Source organism: Crotalus tigris, unplaced genomic scaffold (genome assembly GCF_016545835.1).
Source record: "Crotalus tigris isolate CLP2741 ecotype Arizona unplaced genomic scaffold, ASM1654583v1 scf7180000017628.32516253702:7417878, whole genome shotgun sequence".
Taxonomy (NCBI): domain Eukaryota; kingdom Metazoa; phylum Chordata; class Lepidosauria; order Squamata; family Viperidae; genus Crotalus; species Crotalus tigris.
In genome coordinates, this window is record NW_024096523.1 from 4,937,130 (window position 1) to 4,958,932 (window position 21,803).

The 21,803-nt window shown below is 44.8% G+C and overlaps 1 protein-coding gene across 1 annotated transcript in view; it reads right to left on the reverse strand.

Moving 5' to 3' along the window:
* The window catches only part of E2F2 (E2F transcription factor 2), a 55,736-nt gene extending 35,664 nt beyond the window's left edge, over positions 1 to 20,072 (reverse strand). The window contains exon 1 of the mRNA XM_039334294.1: positions 18,849 to 20,072. Within this exon, the coding sequence (XP_039190228.1) occupies positions 18,849 to 19,133 (285 nt within the window). The 5' untranslated portion in view covers positions 19,134 to 20,072. The remainder of the gene's footprint in view (positions 1 to 18,848) is intronic.
* Between the last annotated feature and the right edge of the window lie 1,731 nt (positions 20,073 to 21,803).

A 21,803-nucleotide genomic window follows, 5' to 3' on the forward strand; every position in this document is an offset into this window, starting at 1 on the left:
TATGTTTATGGTTCAGCTCACTTGGCAAAGCCAGAAAATGTTTGCATGACCAGATTGAGCAGGTTGTATAAAGACAAATTCTGTGCATGTGAGTATATTTAAAGAAATTCTGGGGAGTGCTCTGCATATAGGTCTTCTCTTACTCCCAACTTTGCTGAACAGATGCGTCTTGCCCTTAACTCAACCTCCCCCATTCCTCTAAAATGCAGACACAGACACACACCCTTCTCAGGGTGTGGGAACACTTCTGCTCAATTATCACACAACACCGCATGGATGGTGCACACCCTCTATGTCTCTTTCTCACACACCCACCCCAAACCTACCAAGGACAGTCTCTCTCAAGAGCCAGCCCCAAAGGCTGGCCACCACATTGTCCTTCTTTCTGTCTCCTTTTGCCCCTAATGTCAGCACAGGAAGTCAGTCACTCCACTGCATCCAGCAGACCAGAAAGATCTGTTGATGGGGTGGCAACTGCCCAAAGATGACAAAACAGTTGGACAAAATTAGTCCCCAGGTTACAGATACGGACATAGTTATCAGCCCGTTCTCTTGGGCAAGTTGTGTGATCCCCATGTGACTTGAGACGTCCATAATCTAATTGAGTGATTAGATTATCTGGATCTGGTGGTGGCTTAGTTTTGTATGAAAGCTGCTGAATGATCTAGGAAGAAGAATTTGAGGCCATTAATCTGTTTCGGCTTCTCAGCAGCTTCTGATAGCATCAATTCTAAAAGTCTTAGGGAGGAACACGGGATTCAGCCAATTTTATTTATTTTGTAAAATTTAATGGCTGCCCATCTTATCTCAAGGTAACATTGGGTGGCTTGCAATCTTAAATATTGTAATATTTCCCCTAGAAGGGCAGCCTGGGGGTTGGGTGCTGATCCACAGGCCACCTGACTTTGCTGATCTAGGGTTTCCCCAAGATTCCCTTTTATTCTTTGATCTTCAGCACTCCCATGAAACTGGGAAATCATGCGGGGATTTGTGGTCCAGCCATTCATTGTCAAGCTTTCTTTCTTCCCCTTCTTGCTCTGCTTTTCGTATTTAATCCAAGGGCAGATGGTCTTCTTTTTTTCCTCAATGGGCTGAAACAGAGGTGGGGAACTTTGCAACATGGGGGCTTCAACTCCCAGAATTCCTGAAATTTTATGGTTGTCCCATGGTCACGTGACCACGATTTTCAACATTTTTTTGCTGGCTCCTAGTATTTATATTTCTGGTTTCCGACAAGAAACGTGGATTGGATAAAATGGATTTGCTTAATTTCTGTGGCAGTCACCTAAACGACTGCATTTATTTAACAACAAAAAATACCAAAAAAAATGAGTCTGGTCATGTGCTGATCTGTTTAACAACCACAATGACTTACGATAGTAATTCCTGGCTCAATTATGGTGATAAGCCAAGAACTGCCTGTAGTTTTTCCTGGCTGAAGATAACAAAGTTTTAATTAATCCAGGGAAATTATGGACCACAAGATCATCGAGAAAAGATTCCTTTTTGGTCATGCTCAGCTCCAGGGCATTTTGTGGGCACATCTGTGTAACAAGATAGATAGAGGGTGTCTGTGATGATCTTCGTGGGAGATTCTTTTTAACTTCCCAGTTTAGTTTACAACTCTGGGATGATCTTCCACCTCAGTATTAACCCAAGATGACCCCAAATAGCTTTTCAAGGGATGCTCAGCCATTAATTCTACAAGATTAACTGATCAATTACACTTGCAGGCAAGATAAGACAAAGATTCTAAAGCAATTCCCTTCCTACATACTGTGTTTTTAGAGGATTTACAACTCTATTATGCCACCAACCTTTTATAAGGAGCATTCTCTCCAATGACTGAAAGAATGAAAAAAAGTCTCTTTCAAGATTATAAATGCTTGCAGGATTTTTTTTTACCCTTTTGATTAAGTGTTTCGTCTTGAATAACTTTTGGAATATTAAATTTACTTATAAATTTAACTTGTTAAACCTCTAACAACTCTTTATTTCATGCACACATGCAGATGCACATATAAATAAAGGGCGGAAGAACAGGAATTGAGTTTTTGAAGAAGAAAAAAAAAAAGCAAAGCAGAGTTATTAAGTAGTACAAAAAACAGATGGTTTTTAAATAAAAGTATCTTTTTCTTTAAAATAAAAAAAAGGATTTGCATCCACCCTTCCTAAAATACTATTTTAGAACAATAAAAACTCTGCAGGGAATTGAATCTTCCATCTTAAGGTTCCCCTTTTCTACAGGATCTGAACTTTCCTAATCCAGGGCTTTTCAACCAGTGGTACGGGTACCATCTGTGGTACTTTGGCACCTGGCAGGTGGTATGCGACCATCCTAGAAAAGTGGTAGTGGGGGGAGGGGAATGAGCTGAACCAGTGGCAGCACCGCACAAGCTTGAGCGAGAAATGGCTGGAGCTGCAGGGCTGTCAGGGCTCAGCGGAAGCACCAGGATCAGCACCAGGCTCCAGCTGGAGCTCAGCGCTGATCCTGGTGCTTCTGCTGAGCCCAGAAGAAGCACCAATCAGCTGGAATGTTGCAGCATCTCCAGTGTCTTGTGATTTACATTCAGATGCTTGGCAACTGATTCATATTTATGACGATCACAGTGTCCCAGGGTCATGTGAAGTGACCAAAACCTGCTGCAACCACCTCAGTAGATAGGGGGAATAAAAACCAAATACCCCCACCCTACCCCCACTGCCAATCCTCAACAGAAATGCTCACAACAATGAAAACCTCGGACAGGAGGAAGAGCACAGCCGGGTGGGCAGGCAGGTGTCTTGCTCGGCTGTGGCTTGGGGGGCACTTTTTTTCAGTGCCATTGTAACTTCGAACAGTCACTAAGCGAACTGTTGTAAGTCGAGGACTATCTGTACTTTATCACTGTTTTTCCTTTTTTTTTTTGGTCAAGTTTTTGATACCTTGCTAGGCGACTGGTGGTACTCGGATGTTGCCATATCCTAAAAGTGGTACAATGGGTGAAAAGGTTGAAAAGCCCTGTCTTAATCAATCAATATGAAATTTACATCCCATTGTATCCCACTGTTATTTTGCACAATTCAAAGCACTGCACATCATACTCCTGTTTGCTGTTGTCCTCACAAAGCCACCCTATGAGCTAAGGCTACCCAAAGTCATCCAGCAGGCTTTCATACCTCAAGAGAGGACTACAAATGGTCCTTAACTTACAGCTATTTGTTTAGTGACCGTTTGAAATTACAGTGGCACTTATGACCATTGCAGCATCCTTATGGTCCATGTGATCAAAATTCAGCCGCTGGGCAACGGCATGTATTTAGAAACATGATTGCCATTTGTGATCTTCCCAGATGGCTTCCCAGTCAATAGGCGAAGCTGGATTCACTTAACGACTGTGTGATTCATTTGATAACCATTGCAAATAGGGTTGTAAAACTGGGTGCGACTTATTTAACAACCGGCATTATTTAGCGATGGAAATTCTGATCCTGGTGGTGATGGTAAGGCAAGCGGCGTCTGTACCTCATAGACTTAAGAAAATCACTACACCTCTTTAAACACACACACACACACACACACACAGGCAGAACACAGGGTTTACTTTGGCTTTGAACCCTATCCCATTTTAACAGGGAAGCTCTCCGACCGCTGAAAGCTGCACCTCCCTTATTTTGGGATTAGGATTCTTCACCCAGTGGTACCATTTTATAAGAAAAATCCTTGAAACCACATGACTTAGGGCACCGATCCTGACCACAAAGAAGCCATAAGCAGCCTCCGGGCTCCTGAGTAATGATTAAGGAGACCTCTGCCATGACCAGAATGAAGACTCATTGCAAGGATGGCAGGAGAATGTTTCAAGATGTCCTTAGATGGTTGTTTTTTCCTCATTATTCCACACTGTGAAAAAAATCTCCTGGCCAGCCCACAGCTTCCTCTTGCAGAGACCGATAAGTCACAGTCTCTCGGAAAAAGGCAGCTCCTGTTATGCAACCCGTGTGTTGCAAACCAAGGGGCAAAAAATGGGTTTTCATTCTGCGGACTCCCATCATGTGCTACAATGCTGGCCTCAAGGCAAGAAACAAGAGACAGGTTTTCAAGTAGACCAGGGTCTCCAAGTTGAGTAGCAAAACACAGGAATGAGCTTCATTGCATTATACATTATCCAGCTTGCAACAGTTTATTTTGTGGTTGTTCGAAGTTACGACAGCACAAGTATTTCTCACACTTACGACCATTGCAGCATCCCCATGGTCACATGATCAAAATTCAGACGGTAGGAAACTGACTCATATTTGATGGACACGCGATCCCCTTTTGCGACCTTCTGATAAGCAAAGCCAATGGGGAAGCCAGATTCACTTAACAACCGTGCTATTAACAATTTACAGTGGTTCATTCAGACGTTGAACATACACACAATACTCCTTCCTCCTCCTATTTTCTGCACATTAACAACCTTGCGAGGTGTGTGGGGCTGAGAGAGAGAGAGACTGGCCCAAAATCACCCACCTGGATTTCATGAGTAGGGTGGGACTAGAACTCACAATCTCCTGGTAATTGGTCCAAAGTTACCCATTCAGTGTTCATACCTAAGGCAGGACTAGAACTCACAGTCTCCTGGCTTCTAGCCTGGTGTCTTAACCACTAGACCAGGAGTCTTCAAACTTGGCCCTTGCCTGGCTGAGGAATTCTGGGAGTTGAAGTCCACAAGTCATAAAAGGGCCAGGTTTGAAGATCCCTGCACTAGAACAAACTGGCTCTCTTAACATATATAAATGTTCATATTTGCCAACTCTGGGAATTAAGAAATAACAGATGAAAGCTGCAAGGTGGGAATCCCATACAAGTATAATGTGGCCTTTGGGAGGCATGACCATAATCCACTACAGATGCCCACGCTTCCAAACATTTCCCTCAACTTGCCATCCAAGCGCAGAGTGGGATGGAGAAAGGAGAGGCACGTGGCAATATGACCTAAGTTCTCAAATACATCATGTTCTCCCAGCCCTTAGAGCTTGGCTCAGGTGCAAATATTCGATTCAGGGATCCACTAACAATCTGATCCAATCGCTAAACTGAATCAACTTCCCCGAAGTGGGTAATTAAAAAAGACGAGGTTCATAAACTGAATGGCCTTTTGTACAAAGACAGAAAAGCATTTCCTCCTTGAATTAAAAACAACAGTCCAAATTGGGTCAACTTAATCTGAAATTTCAGTTAGGAAACCAAAAGCTCTCTACTGTACTTTAATCTCTTAATCAAGACAACAATCTGTCATAATCTACACACCCTAGAAGATATAACCTGAGGTCTAGTGGCATTGCCCACAATAGAAACTATCTTGCAAAGATCTTCGTGATTTCATGAATCATTGTGGCATGGGCATTAGTTTTGGTTTTGTTCATGTCTAGAACCAGCTTCAGAACCTTCATGGATCATCGATGGCCTTTGGATGCTGGGCTGAGAACTACAGGTAGTCCTCAACTTACGACCACAATTGAGCCCAAAACTTCTATTGCTAAGCGAGACATTTGTTAAGTGAGTTTTGCCCCAATTTTATGACCTTTCTTTCCACAGTTGTTAACTGAATCACTGCCGTTGTGAAGTTAGTAACATGAATGAATCTGGCTTCCCCACTGACTTTGCTTGTCAGAAGATCACAAAAGGGGATTCCACGACCTGGACATGGCAACTGTCATAACTATGAGCCAGTTGCCAAGCGTCTGAATTTGGATCACGCGATCCTGGGGATGCTGCAATGATTGTAAGTGTGAAAAATGGTCACTTTTTTGTAACTTCATTGTAACTTCAGTCGCTAAATGGACTGTGTAAGTCGAGGACTACCTGCGCTGGCTTAAATCCAAAGGCACCCATGCAAAAGCAACCCATGGTAGAGGCTAGTGTTTGCCTTGAGGATGCTAAAGTTCTGTTTATTTACTTTTTAATCAAATAAACCAGTGGTTCTCAACCTGTGGGTCGGGACCCCATTTGGGGTCGAACAATCATTTCACGGGGGTCGCCAAACAACGCAGTCCGCCATTTTTCCCCCCTTTTCCTTAGCTGTGCTACTCCCTTTTATTCTATTGGCTTTCGAAAGCCAATAGAATAGACTGTCTTGAATAGAGTCTAATTCTATTGGCTTTCAAAAGCCAATAGGAATTGTCCAGGCTGTCTCTGCCCTGCTGAGCCCGCCAAAAGTCCCATTCTGCAAACGGTGCTGCACCAGTTGAGCAGTCCTCGACTTACGACCGGTTGAGTAGTCCTCGACTTACGACCGGTTGGGGGTCGCGGCATTAAAAAGGTTGAGAACCACTGAAATAAACGGTTGCTTTGTATCAAAAGTCAGTCACTTGGGCAGTCTGGTTAACGTGAAAGAGATGTGGGGTCCTTTGCTCTCTTCAAGCTTGGTTGTTTTCTTGCACATCTTTCAATACCCAAACTAGGTAACATCACCAATATCATTTCTGCTGTTACCTAGTTTGAGTAACGAAACTGCAAGAAAACAGTCAAGCTCAGGGAACACCATGAACCCCTCATTTCAACCCTGAACTACAAATATTTTCCTCCGTCGATAAACAAGGTATCTTGAAGCAGACCAGTCCCACATCAACTGCTTTGCCCTAACAGTACTAAGAGCTAATTTTGCTGAAAAAGGAAAAATCCCTGCAGATTTTACTTCGCTAGTTGTAACCAACTACAGTATAAGAGTCGGTGCTCATCTCCGTTTCAAGAGCCATTGAGCCAGCCAACTATCCAAAAACGTTTCCTGTCTTTTGGCCAGCATGTTGCGGAGCCCTGTTGCCTTCCCACCAACGTGGTGCCTATTTATCTACTCGCATTTGCATGTTCTCATCGTTAATACAGGTAGTCCTGAACTTAACAACAGTTTGCTTAATGACTGTTCGAAGTTACAACAAAATTGAAAAAAGTGACATGATGGCTTTTCACACTTACGACCATCGCAGCATCCCATGATCAAAATTTGGCCATTTGGCAACTGACTCATACTTATGACAGTTGCAGTGTCTCGGGGTCTCATGATCACCTTTTGCGAGTTTCTGACAAGCAAAGCCAATGGGAGAAGCCAGATTCACTTAACAATCATGTTACTAATTTAACTGTAGTGATTCACTTAACAACTGTGGCAAAAAGGTCATAAAATGGAGCAAACTTCACTTAACAAATATCTCCCTTAGCAACAAAAAGTTGCTCCATTGTGGTTGTAAGTTGAGGACTGCCTGTAGATTCCGGGAAGTCAGATGAGTACAAAAAACGATGAGTACCCAACAAAATTTTTCCCATAAATAATAATGTGGCAAATCACAAGGCAGCTGACATCAACAAGTCAGATCTGGCTTGTGTGGCGAGTACCAACAAATGACAAGTACCGGGCAAAATTTTCACATCAAAATGCGTTAAGTACCAGATTCGATGAGTTTCAAAGCAGTTGAATACCAAGGCACCATTGGATTCTCTTAAGCCAGGGATTCCCAACCCCATGTCCATCGACTGGCACCAGTCTGTGGCATGCCCACAAACGGTCCACGCAAGCAAAGCCCCATCTGCGGGATGCAGACAGCACGTGAAACTACACCTTCTCTGGTCCACAGAAAAACCTCTCTCCATGGAACCAATCTCTAGTGCCCAAAAGGTTGAGGGAGGCTGTCTTAAGGAAGGATGGAGAAGAAATAAAGGCCTGATGCCCACACTGGAGGCATGTCTCCTGTGAGAGATTTGAAAAACAACTGCAGCTGAGAGCAGATGTTGCATTCTGCCACCTGAACGCTGGCAGATCAACTGAGCCTTGTTTTCCCAGTTCCTCTGCAGCGGTGAAGAATAAACGTTCTTCTTAAGACAGGACTCCCCCAGGGGACCATGATATTGTGCCATTTATCTAAGCTGTGCCTGCACACTCATCCTGCACATATGCAAAACACACAGCTTGGGTAATGAGTGACAAACAGCCAGCTAGTCACTTCAAAGAAGAGACAAAACAAACAGTGACCGTAAGGCTGTGTGTGCCATCCTCCAAACCACATCCATCCTGCCACCAACTCTTTTTTGCAAGTCAAGTAAAGTGACTTGCATTTCAAATACTGACCAGTTTCCTGCAAGAATTGTATACGGCCAGCGCCTGTGAGTCAGGATGTCCAAGTACAACCCAGAATGAAAAGAAGTGGAGTCAAAGTGCAAAATGCATTCATAAACCATTTAGCACCTTCCTTTTCTTGAAATGTTCTAGTCCAGAGGTCTTCAAACTTGGCCCTTTTATGACTTGTGGACTTCAACTCCCAGAATTCCTCAGCCAGGCACACTGGTTTGAAGACCCTTGTTCTAGTGAATGAAAACTGAGCAATTTTGCATTTGCACACCAGCCCAGTCAATAAGGAATAGGGCAGAGGAGAGTGAACAGTTCCATTGCTTTGATACGCTTAGGAATAGAACAATCCTTCTACTCCATCTTAACTTGAGCATCTTCCACATGCATGGACCAATTCCCAGAATCCCCTTGCTGTCATATCTATTGACACCAGCCCTGGGGAAATGCCAGAGAAGCTTTATGAGCGTCACATCTCATCAAACTACATCACACAGACATTGACCTTCTGCAATTCTGCGAATGTGCCCCAAAAGCACAAATGGTAATAACTGATGCAGCATTTGGCTTCATAGGATAGATTGCTTTCTTAATACTTCCCTCTTTTTTTTTTTTTTTTTTTAAAAAAAGGTATTTCTAGCTCTAGCACAGAGGCATTTGGAAATGTTATGGGCAATGCTAAACTCTCAGAAGCCTTAACAATTGATATGTGGATTTCTGTTTCAGGCAAAGAATATATTCATGAGGAAAGGCTCATTCATGACCCTACCAAAAAAGACACTTTCTTTTATACTAACCAATGCAAGCCATTGTGGAACAAGCAAGAAATGAGTTTACCCTCCGTAAAAAAGAGCTCCCCAAATGCAAAAAGAGTGATGGAGTTAGCCCAAACAGTGCTTTTGGTTGAGATAATGGGAGAATATCTAGATGTCTAAATCTATAGGTGTGTAGGGGGCCTGCATGAGAGAGACAGAGATACACCATTCAGATAGCACTTGAGCATTAAAAGAGAAGATCAACTTTTCCCAAACTATTCATTATAAGCCAGCTTTCCCCAATTTTCCTCTAATATATTGGAACTACAATTTCCATAGCTCCAGATTAACATAGCCATGGGAACTATAGTCCTGGCATGTTCAGAGGTCCCCATGTTGAAAAACAGCAGCTATAAACTATACCCATAAACCAAAATGGTTGGCTGGATTCACACAAACAAGCCATAAACACACTACATTAAAATTGCCTGTGATTGTGCAAACCCAGTGACAGAATTCAAGTTGTTTGTTGACCTGCTAAGAGTTTCAGATTATAGCTCCAAAGTGTGAGGGCATGAAGCTGTGGATGATAATCTCAGTTTCATTACGTTATTGAACTGGGAAACTTCTCAAAGGGCAATTTAAGGCACTAACCCATCAAAAGAAAGAAAGAAAGAAAAAGCAGAGAGAAACTTGTGGCACGAGAGAAAACCTGACCAGTTGGGCAAAAATGGCATGCAATCCACATTAGATCCACACAGAACTGCTTAGACAACCAGGAATTTCAAAAACCAGAAAAGAGAAACTAGAGGAAAAGTAAGAGTTATGTCTACACTAACAGGAGGACATCTAACTGAAAGTTCACACCTGTTGGCAGGTATCAAATGTCCAGGAGAAAAGAAACAGAAGCTGAGAACTGACTCTGCCTGGGGAGGCCTAAGGCTTCAGCAGAAGATGGAAGGATGTCCAGGAAGAGGGAGTGGGTGGTGGGAAGGGTGATCCAGGCTTCCCTGCCAATTAAGCGCACTGGACAAAAAGCACTCAGATATTCCACAGAGGCTGCCTCTGACAGTTGCAGAACTTATTTAGAGATACTCCATCAGAAACATTCCTGTAGAGGCAGTCCTCAATTTACGACCACAATTGAGCCCAAAACTTTTATTGCTAAGTGAAACATTTGCTAAATGAGCTTTGCCCCATTTTACTATCTTTCCTGCCAGTCGTTAAGTGAATCACTGCAGTTGTTAAGTTACTAACACAGTTGTTAAGCGAATCCAGCTTCCCCATTGATTTTGCTTGTCAGAAGGTCACAAAAGGGGATCACTTGACCCTGGGACACTGCAACCATCCTAAATACGAATCAGGTGCCAAGCGTCTGAATTTTGAACATGTGGCCATAGGGATGCTGCAACAGTCCTAAGTGTGAAAAACGGCTGTAAGTCATTTTTTTCACCGCCGTTGTAACTCCGAACAGTCACTATATGCTGTAAGTTGAGGACCACCTTTATAAAGGCAGACCCTAAACCAGGGATCTTCAAACTTGGCCTTTTTATGACGTGTGGACTTCAATTCCCAGAATTCCTCAGCTAGCATGCCTGGCTGAGGAATTCTGGGAATTAAAGTTCACAAGTCATAAAAGGGCCAAGTTTGAAGATCCCTGCCCTAAACTCAACATCATCTGTAATATTGACTTTTCACAACCTGGGGCCTTCCAGATGTATTGAATTGCCTTTCCCTGCAACCCTGACCAACATCTGCATCAGGGATGAAGAATCTATTATACCAGAGGTGGGGAACGTGGCTCTTTTATGACTTGTGGACTTCAACTGCCAGAATTCCTGAGCCAGCTCTGGGAGTTGAAGTCCACAAGTCATAAAAGAGCCAAGGTTTCCCACCCCTCTGTTATACTGTCACTGAACTATTTTTTTCAGCATTCCCCAGCCAGGAGGGTTAATTGTGACAGAAGCTAAGAACTGCAAATGAGGAATATCTGCAGGATTACAGGATCTCAACCAGGAGTTGGAATGGAAACGTGCTCCAATACATCAACCAGGAAAACCAATCAGTGTCAACATAGTCCTATTCCAGGGGACTGAGGGAAAAAAAGAGGACAGGGCTGAGAAACTTCCACCATGACAATATTCTTATTATCTCTACTCTTTTAATGAGGGGTCCTTGGTGCTCTCCCAGCTTGGTTCTTTTCTTGCAGATGTTTCATTGCCCAAAACATCACCAGTGCTAAGTCTATCAGTGCTAACATTATCACCATCACCACCAAGGGTCTTCAAACTTGGCCCTTTTATGACTTGTGGAGTTCAACTCCCAGAATTCCTCAGCCAGCATGCCTGGCTGAGGAATTCTGGGAGTTGAACTCCAGAAGTCATAAAAGGACCAAGTTTGAAGACCCTTGGGTTAAAACATGCTACTAAAGGGGAGCATTAATATCATTTATAATACAATGAGATTAAAGCCTTCTGGTGTCTAGTGGCTAAATTTCCACATAGGAGAAGAAAATATGAAGCAGCAAAAGCAGAATGACAGGTAATCCTCGACTTACAATCACAATTGAGCCCAAAATTTGAGTGAGATATTTGTTAAGTGAATTTTGCCCCATTGTACGACCTTTCTTGTCCACAGTTGTTAAATGAATCGCCACAATTAATTTAGGAACACGGTTTAGTGAATCTGGCTTTCCCATTGAAAGGTCACAAAAGAGGATCACATGACCCCTGGACACTGCAATGATCATAAATGTGAGTCAGCTCCTGTCTGAATTTTGATCACGTGACCATGGGGATGCTGTGATGGTCCTACGTGTGAAAAAAGGTCATAATTACTTTTTTCAGTGCTGTTATAACTTCAAATGATCTCTAAGCAAACTGTTGTAAGTCGAGGACTACCTGTACAGTGGGAACATGGAGTGTATAACAGAACAGAATAACAGAGTTGGAAGGGACCTTGGAGGTCTTCTAGTCCAGCCCCCTGCTTAAGCAGGAGACTCTATACCATTTCAGACAAATGGTTGTCCAGTCTCTTCTTAAAAACCTCCAGTGTTGAAGCACCCACAACTTTTTGAGGAAAATTGTTCCAATGATTATTCTGTTAGAAAATTTCTACTTAATTCTAGGTTGCTTTTCCCCTTGATTAGTTTCCATCTATTATTTCTTGTTCTTCCTTTGGGTGCTTTGGAGAATAGGTTAACTAACCTCCTTCTTTATGGCAGCCCCTGAGGTATTGGAACACTGCCATCATGTCACCCTTGGTCCTTCTTTTCATTAAACAATGTAAGAAGCACCCACACAGCGAAATACAAAATAAACTAGCTGCTCATTTAACACTTAGGAATCAGTGATTTGAAATGGACTGACATCGGACTCAATCAGAAGATCATGCCCGAGACATGGAAAACAAAGAAGGAACCGCATTGTTTCATAGTCAGGAAGGTACAGCAAACACACTATTTGGATATCATGCAGTTAATGATCACGTATCAGTTAAACTTCAAAGACAATCCTTTAATATACATTTCTCCGAGATAATGTTCTAAACCTGATGCAAAAGAGAAAGTTTCATGCTCAAGTTTTATGGTCAACTTCAATCAGAAATCAACAGAATGTGCAAGCAGGATGTGTTGTTTGCAGCTGGAAACTGGAATACCAAGGCTGGAATCATAAGGAAGAAAAGCTAGTTGGCACTATTTTCTGGGAAACAGAAATGAAACAGGAAAACAACTTATCAGTTTTAGTCCATCCAATAATTATTGCTAACAGACTTTGAGCAATCAAAATGACTCTTATTTACATGGACATAAACAGAGCACACAGAAATAAACTATAATATTGGTCTCAGGAAATAGAAGAGCTCAGTTATAGCTGTGTGAGGGAACAGATGGAACAGATCACAAGCAAGTTCCAAGCTCAAGTGGTAGAACAAAACAGCAGTTTCCACCATAAGATCTTCAGCCATTTTTAAGAATACCAGGGATCTCTTTGAAATCCTAAATTTCACGGATAAGGAACCAAAGGAACTGTATAGAATGAAATCAAAGATGTTATTAAGAACAAATGTGAAAAGATCCTTACAAAGGCCAAGAAACTGAGGAAAACCAACTGGATGTCGAAACAGATGGTGGACATTTTCAAGTCAAAAAAACAAAAACAAAGAAAAGTTCTTAGGAAGAACTGAAATTCTTTGATAATTTCAGAAAGCTGTTGGAAGACAAAAAACAATGCAACAATATCTTAGAGGCAGTGAAGATAGAAACAGATACAGAACAACAAAAAAGAGAGAAAACTGAGCTATGAAAGCAAAGTTTTAGGAAGGAATTTAACAAAGAATTTTAGAAAGCTGTTAGGAGACAAGAAATAATATTTCAATACCTGCACAATGTACAGACACTGAAGATAGAAACAAGCACTAAAAAACAAGAAAAGTCTTCAAAAAAACCCCTTTTTTAATCCAAAAAACAGGTTTCCAACCTGGTATGCTAAAGGATGCCAGTGAACAGTACTGATTTAAAAAAAAATCAAACAAAAATGTAAAGACCATACTGAAATTCCATAAACTAGATATGTGAACATCCAAGAGACTTTAGAACAGGGGTCTCCAACCTTGGCAACTTTAAGACTTGTGGACTAATTCCCAGAATTCCTCAGTCAGCTTGGCTGGCTGAGGAATTCTGGGAGTTGAAGTCCACAAGTCTTAAAAGTTGCCAAGGTTGGGGACCTCTACTTTAGAAGATATTAGCTATCTTCTAAGAACCTCTATTGTTAGAAGATGAAGTTAGAGCAACACTCCGGTAATCACCAGACTGAAAGGCTACAGGAACTGATGGAACATCTACAGAAATACAGCAGACCGAAGGATCAATAAAGACTCTAACCCAGGGGTCTTCAAACTTGGCCCTTTTATGACTTGTGGACTTCAACCCCCAGAATTCCTCAGCTAACATGCCTGGCTGGGGAATTCTGGGAGCTGAAGTCCAGAAGTCATAAAAGGGCCAAGTTTGAAGACCCCTGCTCTAACCAAACTATACTGGCAAATCTGAAGAGTGACAAGACTTAACAGGTCAGAAAAAGTGTCTCAATACAATGTGCAAACGATCATACCGGATCCTTAATTCCACGTGTTCGTAAAATGCTTAGAGTAACCCAATGCCAATTAGAACCTTACTTGGCAAGGAAAATACTAGAGGTTTAAATTGGTTTTAGAAAAGGCCCAGGAAGAAGAGATATTTTTGATGCACCCTGGGAAGCCAAGGATACCCAAAAGAAGTGAATGCGTGCATCATTGGCTGTAGAAAGCTTTTGACTGGGTGATCACGTTAAACCCTGCAATATCCTTAGAAAATGGGAATGCCAGAACATGTCCTTGTCCTTGTGCAAAACCTTTATTCAGAACGAGAAGTTAAAATCCAGACAAAACACGGTGAAGGTTGGCAAGGATGAGACAAGGCTGTATACTCTTCTCTTATTTGTTCAACCCACAGGCTCAATATATACTGAAGGAGGCTAGGTTGGAAGAAGGGTGGTTTTAAAACCAGAGGAAGAAGCAAAAATAGCCTGTGCTATGCTGATGATGTACACCGATAGCTAATAAAGGTAATGCTCCAATAAGGCTGAAGTCCCCATTCAGAAAGACCTCGCTTCTGTTCAGGCAGCCAAACACAATATCTCTGCCTGGTTCACACTACATCTTAAGATATGGAGCTTAATTACATTTGGCTTAGCATAGTTCAGTCTTGGATGTACAGTGGTACCTTGGTATCCATTGTTGATTCGTTCCAGGAAATGTGAGTACCAAACATGACTAGTACCAAATTTTTCCCATAAGGAATAATGTATTGAGTCATAAGGCAGGCTGACATTGACAAATTCTAGTTTGTACTTTGAGTATCAAACAAACGAGTACTGGAACAAACTTTTCATGTCAAAATGTGTTGAGTACCAAATTGAATGAGTTTCAAAGCAATTGAATATCAAGGTACCACTGCATAACTGAGTTCTGTAAACTCCATCACAATGGTTTGCAAACTATGTTTTTTGCTTAGCACAATGAACTCAATTTGTCGCAGGGGGTCACACACTATGTCAAGTATTATGAATTATAAGAATCATGAGTCTAAGTGGCCTTCAAATGTTGATGAATAAGGTTCTTGAATAAATCACAGTAGGCTATGTGTGTACATCCAAAGTCAAAATCAAGCCTACGGCATAATTGCTTGATACAATATGTAACTCTAGAGTGGATTAAACTGCGTGCTTCCAAGAAGGCCAGCTATCCTTCTGCTCCAGGAGCCATAGCTTTGTATTGGTTTTCTCCCAAGTCAAGTCCCTTGGTGTCTTTCAGATCAACCACTCAGGTAGAAACCCACATGTTACATTTCTAAGATAAAGAGTATTTACTCTCAAAGGAACTATGAGAAATTAGGTGTCTTGCCAGCTATGACTGGACTCATACCTCTACAATCCCAAGTCAGCCTGGCTAACAGTCAAATATGAGGAAAGCTGAAATACAACCACATATGAAGAACCATGTATGGCAGTGGTTCTCAACTTTTTCTTCACCATGGATCCCCCTTTAAATACCTTTTGTGGCCAAAGAACATGGCTACAGGCCTCCAAGATTTAACTCATAACATTTCTTCAAGCCTTCACAAACCCCCTACGATGACACTGTGCCCCCCCCCCCAGGGGTTTGAAGACCACAGGTTGAGAACCACTGATGTATGATATTCTTTATCCCTATTTTAAATAAGTTTCCCCGTCCATTTTTTAGGATAATGCATCCAGAGATCTTATGACTCTTAGACCTCCACAATTAGTAGTACTATGTTCTTGAAAATAAGTTGGAAATTCTTTAGAAAGCAACCGCCATTATATCTTAAATGTAAGCTTTCTTAGAACCTCTGACTGGCCAATCCAGAAAAGCAAAAACAGATCCATCAAGACTTTGGCCTTCTCCAGGATCTATTCTGGTCAGCTTAACACTAACAGCTTTTGTAGCACTAGGTGAACTGTATTCCATGTTGCTGTACTTCTGATGTCCCAATATAACCTCATTCCAAAATACAGTAAGAATGTCAGGGTGACCTGTTCTTTATCGCTTAGAAAATCCAGACAAGTTTGAGAACAGGCAGTCCTTGCCACTTGCCCAATTATTTTAGGGTATTAGCAACCTTAAGTCTTTAATAAACGGGAGAGAAACCTAGCTTAGATGTTTGGCAACCTAGAGAATCTGAACCTTCTGTTTTTTGTCTTTCATTTTCCTTTCCTTAAACCAGGGGTCTTCAAACTTGGCCCTTTTATGACTTGTGGACTTCAATTCCAAGAATTCCTCAGCCAGGCAGGCTGAGGAATTCTGGGAGTTGAAGTCCACAAGTCATAAAAGGGCCAAGTTTGAAGACCCATGCCTTAAACCAGTGGTTCTCAACCTTTCTAATGCTGCGACCCCATAATACAGTTCCCCATGTTGTGGTGACCCCCAACCACTTATACATCACTGGGTGCCAGGGGTGTGGCCAAAGAAAAGGGGGAAAAAATGGCGGACAGCCTTGTTTGGCGACCCCCGTGAAATGGTCGTTCGACCCCAAATGGAGTCCCGACCCACAGGTTGAGAACCACTGCCTTACACCAAGCTCAGGATTCCTGTATTCTGGAACACCCTCGCCATCCCATAATGCCATTTCAACAAACATCACCAACATCTGCTAGAGCAGTGGTTCTCAACCTGTGGGTCGTGACCCCTTTGGGGGTCGAATGACCCTTTCACAGGGGTCGCCTAAGACCATCGGAAAACATATTTCCGATGGTCTTAGGAACCGAGACACCGCTCCGCATCCGTCTCCACATGGCCTCCTCCGCCATTTGCAGAGAGAAAGAGAAAAAGAGAGAGAGAGAGAGAGGCACTTTCGCTTCCCTTTTCTCTCTCTCAGGCGGACTTACCTCCTGCAGGGCTCCTGATTGGCCCTGCGCCCGGGTGCCCCACCCCCTGGGAGAAGCGCGGCCAGGGCCTCGTGGCCTTGGAGCCACCTGGGGAAGCTCCAGGATCCCTGCTGGGAGCAGCCCACTAGAGGCTCCGCTGAGCGGGCCAGCCCTCCCGCAAGCCGCGGCCCAAGGAAGACCAGCCCCTGTGATCCCCAGCCAGCCTGACCATTGGACCCGCTGGCCAGGAAGGCGCGCCGGAGTCCAGGCTGCCGGGAAGGAAGAAGGAGATGCAGCAAAGGTAGGAGAGGAGAGCCGCCTCCTGGGGCCCAGCACTAGCGGCGGCTTCCTTGCCCTCCTTTTCCTCCTCCTTCTTCCTTCTGCTGCCCCCAAGGCGGCTCACGCGGGCGCCGGGGCAATAGGGGTGCCTGGGGGGGAGCAGCCAGGCTGGCACTGGCCAGGGCCGCGCGGCACCAGCCCCCACCACGGCTCCATCGATGGACGGAGGACGAGGCCGGGCAGTGCAGAGTCCCGGTGGGGGTGGCGGCCGGGCCAGGGGTGGCGGAGACCCCCGATGATGCTGCCGTGCCACCACTGCCGCCCGTCCTGCTCCCCCTCCCCACCCGTTTGGCTGAGGAAAGAGGGAAAGATAGGGGAAAGAGGGAGAGAGGAAAGAGAGAGAGAGAGGAAAGAGAGAAACAGGAAAAGAGAGAGGAAAGAGAGAAAGAGAAAGGGAGGAAAGAGAGAAAGAGGAAAGAGAAAGAAACAGGAAGAGAGGAAAGAGAGAAAGAGGAAAGAGAGAGAGAGAAGAGAGAGGAAAGAGAAAGGAAACAGAAAAAGAGAGGAAAGAGAGAAAGAAAGCGAGAAAGAGGGAAAGGAATGGCGCTTCTCCAACCAGGCTGGGCGGAGCGGCCTTCCTGCCCCCCCTCCCCGGCCAGCTGGATGGGGGGTTGGGGGTCACCACAACATGAGGAACTGTATTAAAGGGTCATGGTATTAGGAAGGTTGAGAACACTGTGCTAGATAGAGTAAGCATCAGGCGTAGGCGTGGCTTTCAACTCCTGCATCACCCTAGAAGGCAAAAGAACTTTAGAGGATGGAAAGAGAGAAAGAGAAGCTCAGATAGAAAAGTCAGTGGATCCAAAGGTAAAATTTGGATCCATTTTTTCGTATGTTGTCCTCCAACCTCTAATGCAGGAGTCTTCAAAACTGGCCCTTTTATGACTTGTGGACTTCAACTCCCAGAATTCCTCAGCCAGCATGCCTGGCTGAGGAATTCTGGGAGTTGAAGTCCACAAGTAATAAAAGGGCCAGGTTTGAAGACCCCTGCTCTAGTGAATGGCACTGTCGACTTAATATTCTTCTTCTCCTTTGTATTTAGAAATAACCTTCCTTCCCTGGTCTTTCCATTATATATAAGGCAGAATTACAAATTCCTCTAATTTGTACAAGAAAAAGGAGAAGCAAAGACCAGGGGAAGTTAAGATAGCCTTGAGAAGCACATCTTTTTGAGTATTTGCACTGGACACTTCCCTATCTCCCTCTTCTCTCTCCCCTCCCCACCAGCATAAACCCACAAAGAATGAATGAATGCCCCAACTCAGATTTCTACAAGGTGGTCTAAACTTTGAAACCGTTTTGATAAGGCCCTGAACTGCAGGAATACACAAGAGTGGTCTTCACCCAACATCTTAAGCCATGCTGAATTCACCCCAAAAGCTAACCCTAAAGGAGGGTTTTACAGGCTTTTATAACTGGGTTCCAGCAAAGCTTTCTGCCATGAAACAAGCCAGCTCAGTAGATTGGGTCAACCTTATGGTTGATTGGGTTGAAGCCTTATGTCAAGCAATGACTTATTGGTGGGTTTGGGAGCATCCCAAAATTGGATGGGGTGACCCCCGACAATCACCCCAAATCAAATAAACTACATCATGGCAAACAGAGCTTGTGTGAACCCAGGCCGTTTCTGGATCTGGCCTGGTTGGCATAACAAAGAGTTTCCCACGGACTCCCCCAAACTCAATCCCCCCAAAGGAACAAAAATTAGTGACAGTTATCAAACAGAGGGCAGAAAAAAGAGAAATTACCGGCAGTTTTCCCGTGGAGGCCGATCGCATGGTTTTGATCTCAGGTCCATGAGGGGTGGCATAAAGGCAACCGCCTCGAGGTAACGGAGCGACCACCGCAGTTTGGGGATACACCTGAGCGAAATAGGCTGCGGGGAGAGCCCGCACCGGAGGGCCTGCGAGGTCGGCGACCACCAGCTCTGCGGAGCTGCCGACAGACATGCTTTTCTTTTGTGACTGGGGGGGGACGAGGGAAGGAGCCCCTCGGCCGGGGGCGGAAGGCCCAGCTTTGGGGAGTCTCAGCATGGCCTTCCTCCGAGAGGCCAGGCGCAACCAGGAAGATCTTGAAACTCCAGCAACGCGTGTCGGGACCGACCTGGAGAGGTACAATGGGAAAAGTCCTCCTAGCCATTTAAAACTGCCATCGGGGGGGGACTACCCAGGATCGGCCCCCTAGGATACAGATCGGGGAGCGGAAAGAAGAAAAAAGGAGAGGAAAAAAAAAAGTCCCAACGAAAACGAAGCGAGGTTGCAGCGCAGCGTGGGAGGCTTCGTTCACACAGTCCGGGTCTCTTCATCCACGCGGTTCGCCAAAGGCTCTTTTTTTCTTGAAAGAGTCAGCCATCAGGTCACTCGTTAGCTCCTCTGCCCTCCCCCACCCCACCGCTTTTCTAACAGCGCAGGTTGGGCCCGGGCACCCCAAAACAAAAAGCACCCCAAGATTTGCGCCTGGCCTTTCCAGAGGGGACTTTCCCGGGAGTTCGGCTGCAAAGTTGCAACTCGGCCAAGCTCATGCCCGAGCAATGCCCGCCACCCGCGCCTCTCCTGCAAAGCTTTTGTGGCGGGGGAGGGGGGGAGAGAAGGCAGAGAAAATGCAGCGTCGGATTGAAAACAAAAGCTCGGCGGGCCTTTTTTGCAAAAGGCCCGAGGACGGGGTCGGGTGGGCGGCGGGAGGTTTCGCTCCGGCGAGCCCTATCCTCCGATCTCCGCTCTTAATGTCTAGCTGGCAGGGCTGCAAGGCTTTGGAAGCACCAACCGGGCAGGGATCGAGCACCAGCCCGGGCCCTGAAGCCGATGGGGGCCCTGCTAGCGCCTTTCATGGACTCCTTCCAACTTGCAGTGCTCCTTAGGACTTCCGGCTGGGCTGCTGCAAGTTTTCCGAGCGCTGCCAAAGCTGCCGGGGCCAAGGATGGATCTGGATTGGCACAAGAAAGGACCCGATGGCTGCCCAGCCCTTTCTCTTTCCGTTCCTCCTTCACTCGCTTTTTTTTTTTAAGCGCCAAACTACGTGCCGCGAAATTCGGATCTCCCGCGGAAAAGGCCGCGCTCCCATTGGCCCGCGCAACACCAGCGCGTCCCCGCCCACCGGATTTGATACATTTTGTACCGCGAGGAGTAAGACCGGAGGTTCGGCTCTTAAAGGGGAAGCGCTGCGTGGCCCCAGCACTGCACGAGGCTCCAATGGGCCTCCGCCTTCCTTGCCCCCCGCCCGTCAGGGAGAGTGGGCGGAGCCAGGCAAATACTGACCCTGGGATGGCCCTCCTCGCACGCTCTTTCTGCTCTGTGGCTTAAAGCAACGCCCGGGGAAGCGGAGGAGCCTGGCTTTGGCAGGTCCTCCGGGCGGTGACCCGGCGCCGGAGATGGCGTTGGGTGGCAACGGGCGGCTCCGACTGCGAGACTCCGTGTACTGGGTTCGTCGTTTCGTGTGAACGGGGCTAGCTGAGCCTCTGGTCATCCTGTGGTCTTGGAACAAAGAAGGAGCCGGCGTGGAGCCATTCTTGAACGCATTCACGCAGCGCGCTAAAATGCAGAAATCTAACTTAATGTGGATTAGAAACAACTCCGCCTGGTGTGAATGCACTTATTGCCGTTCGGTTTTCTGTTTTGGGGTACGGTGGGTTTCAGCTTAACGGAAAATCATGCTGATGTCAGGGGACCCAGTTGAATTGCTGCCCACCTTATAGGCTATTCTTATTTGCTGTTGGTAGCGTGTATTCAATGGAGCCCGAGGGGACAGTTCCCTAAGCTGAACATCTGGCTGTGTTCATACAACGTGTTCATCCTGGTTACTTTATTAACCCATTTAGAGCAGGGGTCCCCAACCTTGGCAACTTTAAGACTTGTGGACTTCAACTCCCAGAATTCCTCAGCCAGCCCTGGCTGGCTGAGGAATTCTGGGAGTTGAAGTCCACAAATCTTAAAGTTGCCAAGGTTGAGGATCCCTGGTTTAGAGAACAGGATAAGTTAAAACTAATGGATGGATAATGTGCTGTCAAGTTATTTTTCAACTCATAAGGACCACACAGATTTAAGACAAAGAATGCTCCAATGTTTAAAAGTACACTGCTAATGCCAAATGTCTATGGAGGTTTTCAGATACCAGTTCATGGTTCTCCCAAAGGTGCTTTTTCCAAAAGGCAACAGGATTTTCTTGGTTTTTCCTTTGAAAACATTTTGGTTCTCATCCAAGAAACTGAACTGAAGAAGCTTCTTGGATGAGAACCAAAATGTTTTCAAATGTTGCCTTTTGGGGGGAAAAGCACTATTGGGATGTGCTAATGCCACTGCTTTCACTATTACGTGTATTGTCTGAATAGTTTTGTCACAACAAATGTGCCACCAAAATCCACTTCTATTTTTGCAAGCACTTGAAAAGAGGACCCTCTTTGTAATGGGAAGAGGGCTGACGTATGAGGTTGAAATTTATTTAATATGTATGGCCAGCCACCTCATATATGTGACTGGGCTGTTAAAATCGGAATAAAACATATTTTTTTTAAAAAAAAATGCTTCAGTTGCATGGAATAGCTGCCAAGAACATTCACAAGATTCAATTCAATCTTGGGATGGGCTCACCCACATGGCCATATTAAGCATCAGAAGAGAATCTGCTTAGGAACAGCATAGATTAGGAGTGTCAAACTGCCAGCCTGCGGGCCGGATGTGTCATGGTGAAACCACGCCCGCCCCACTAAC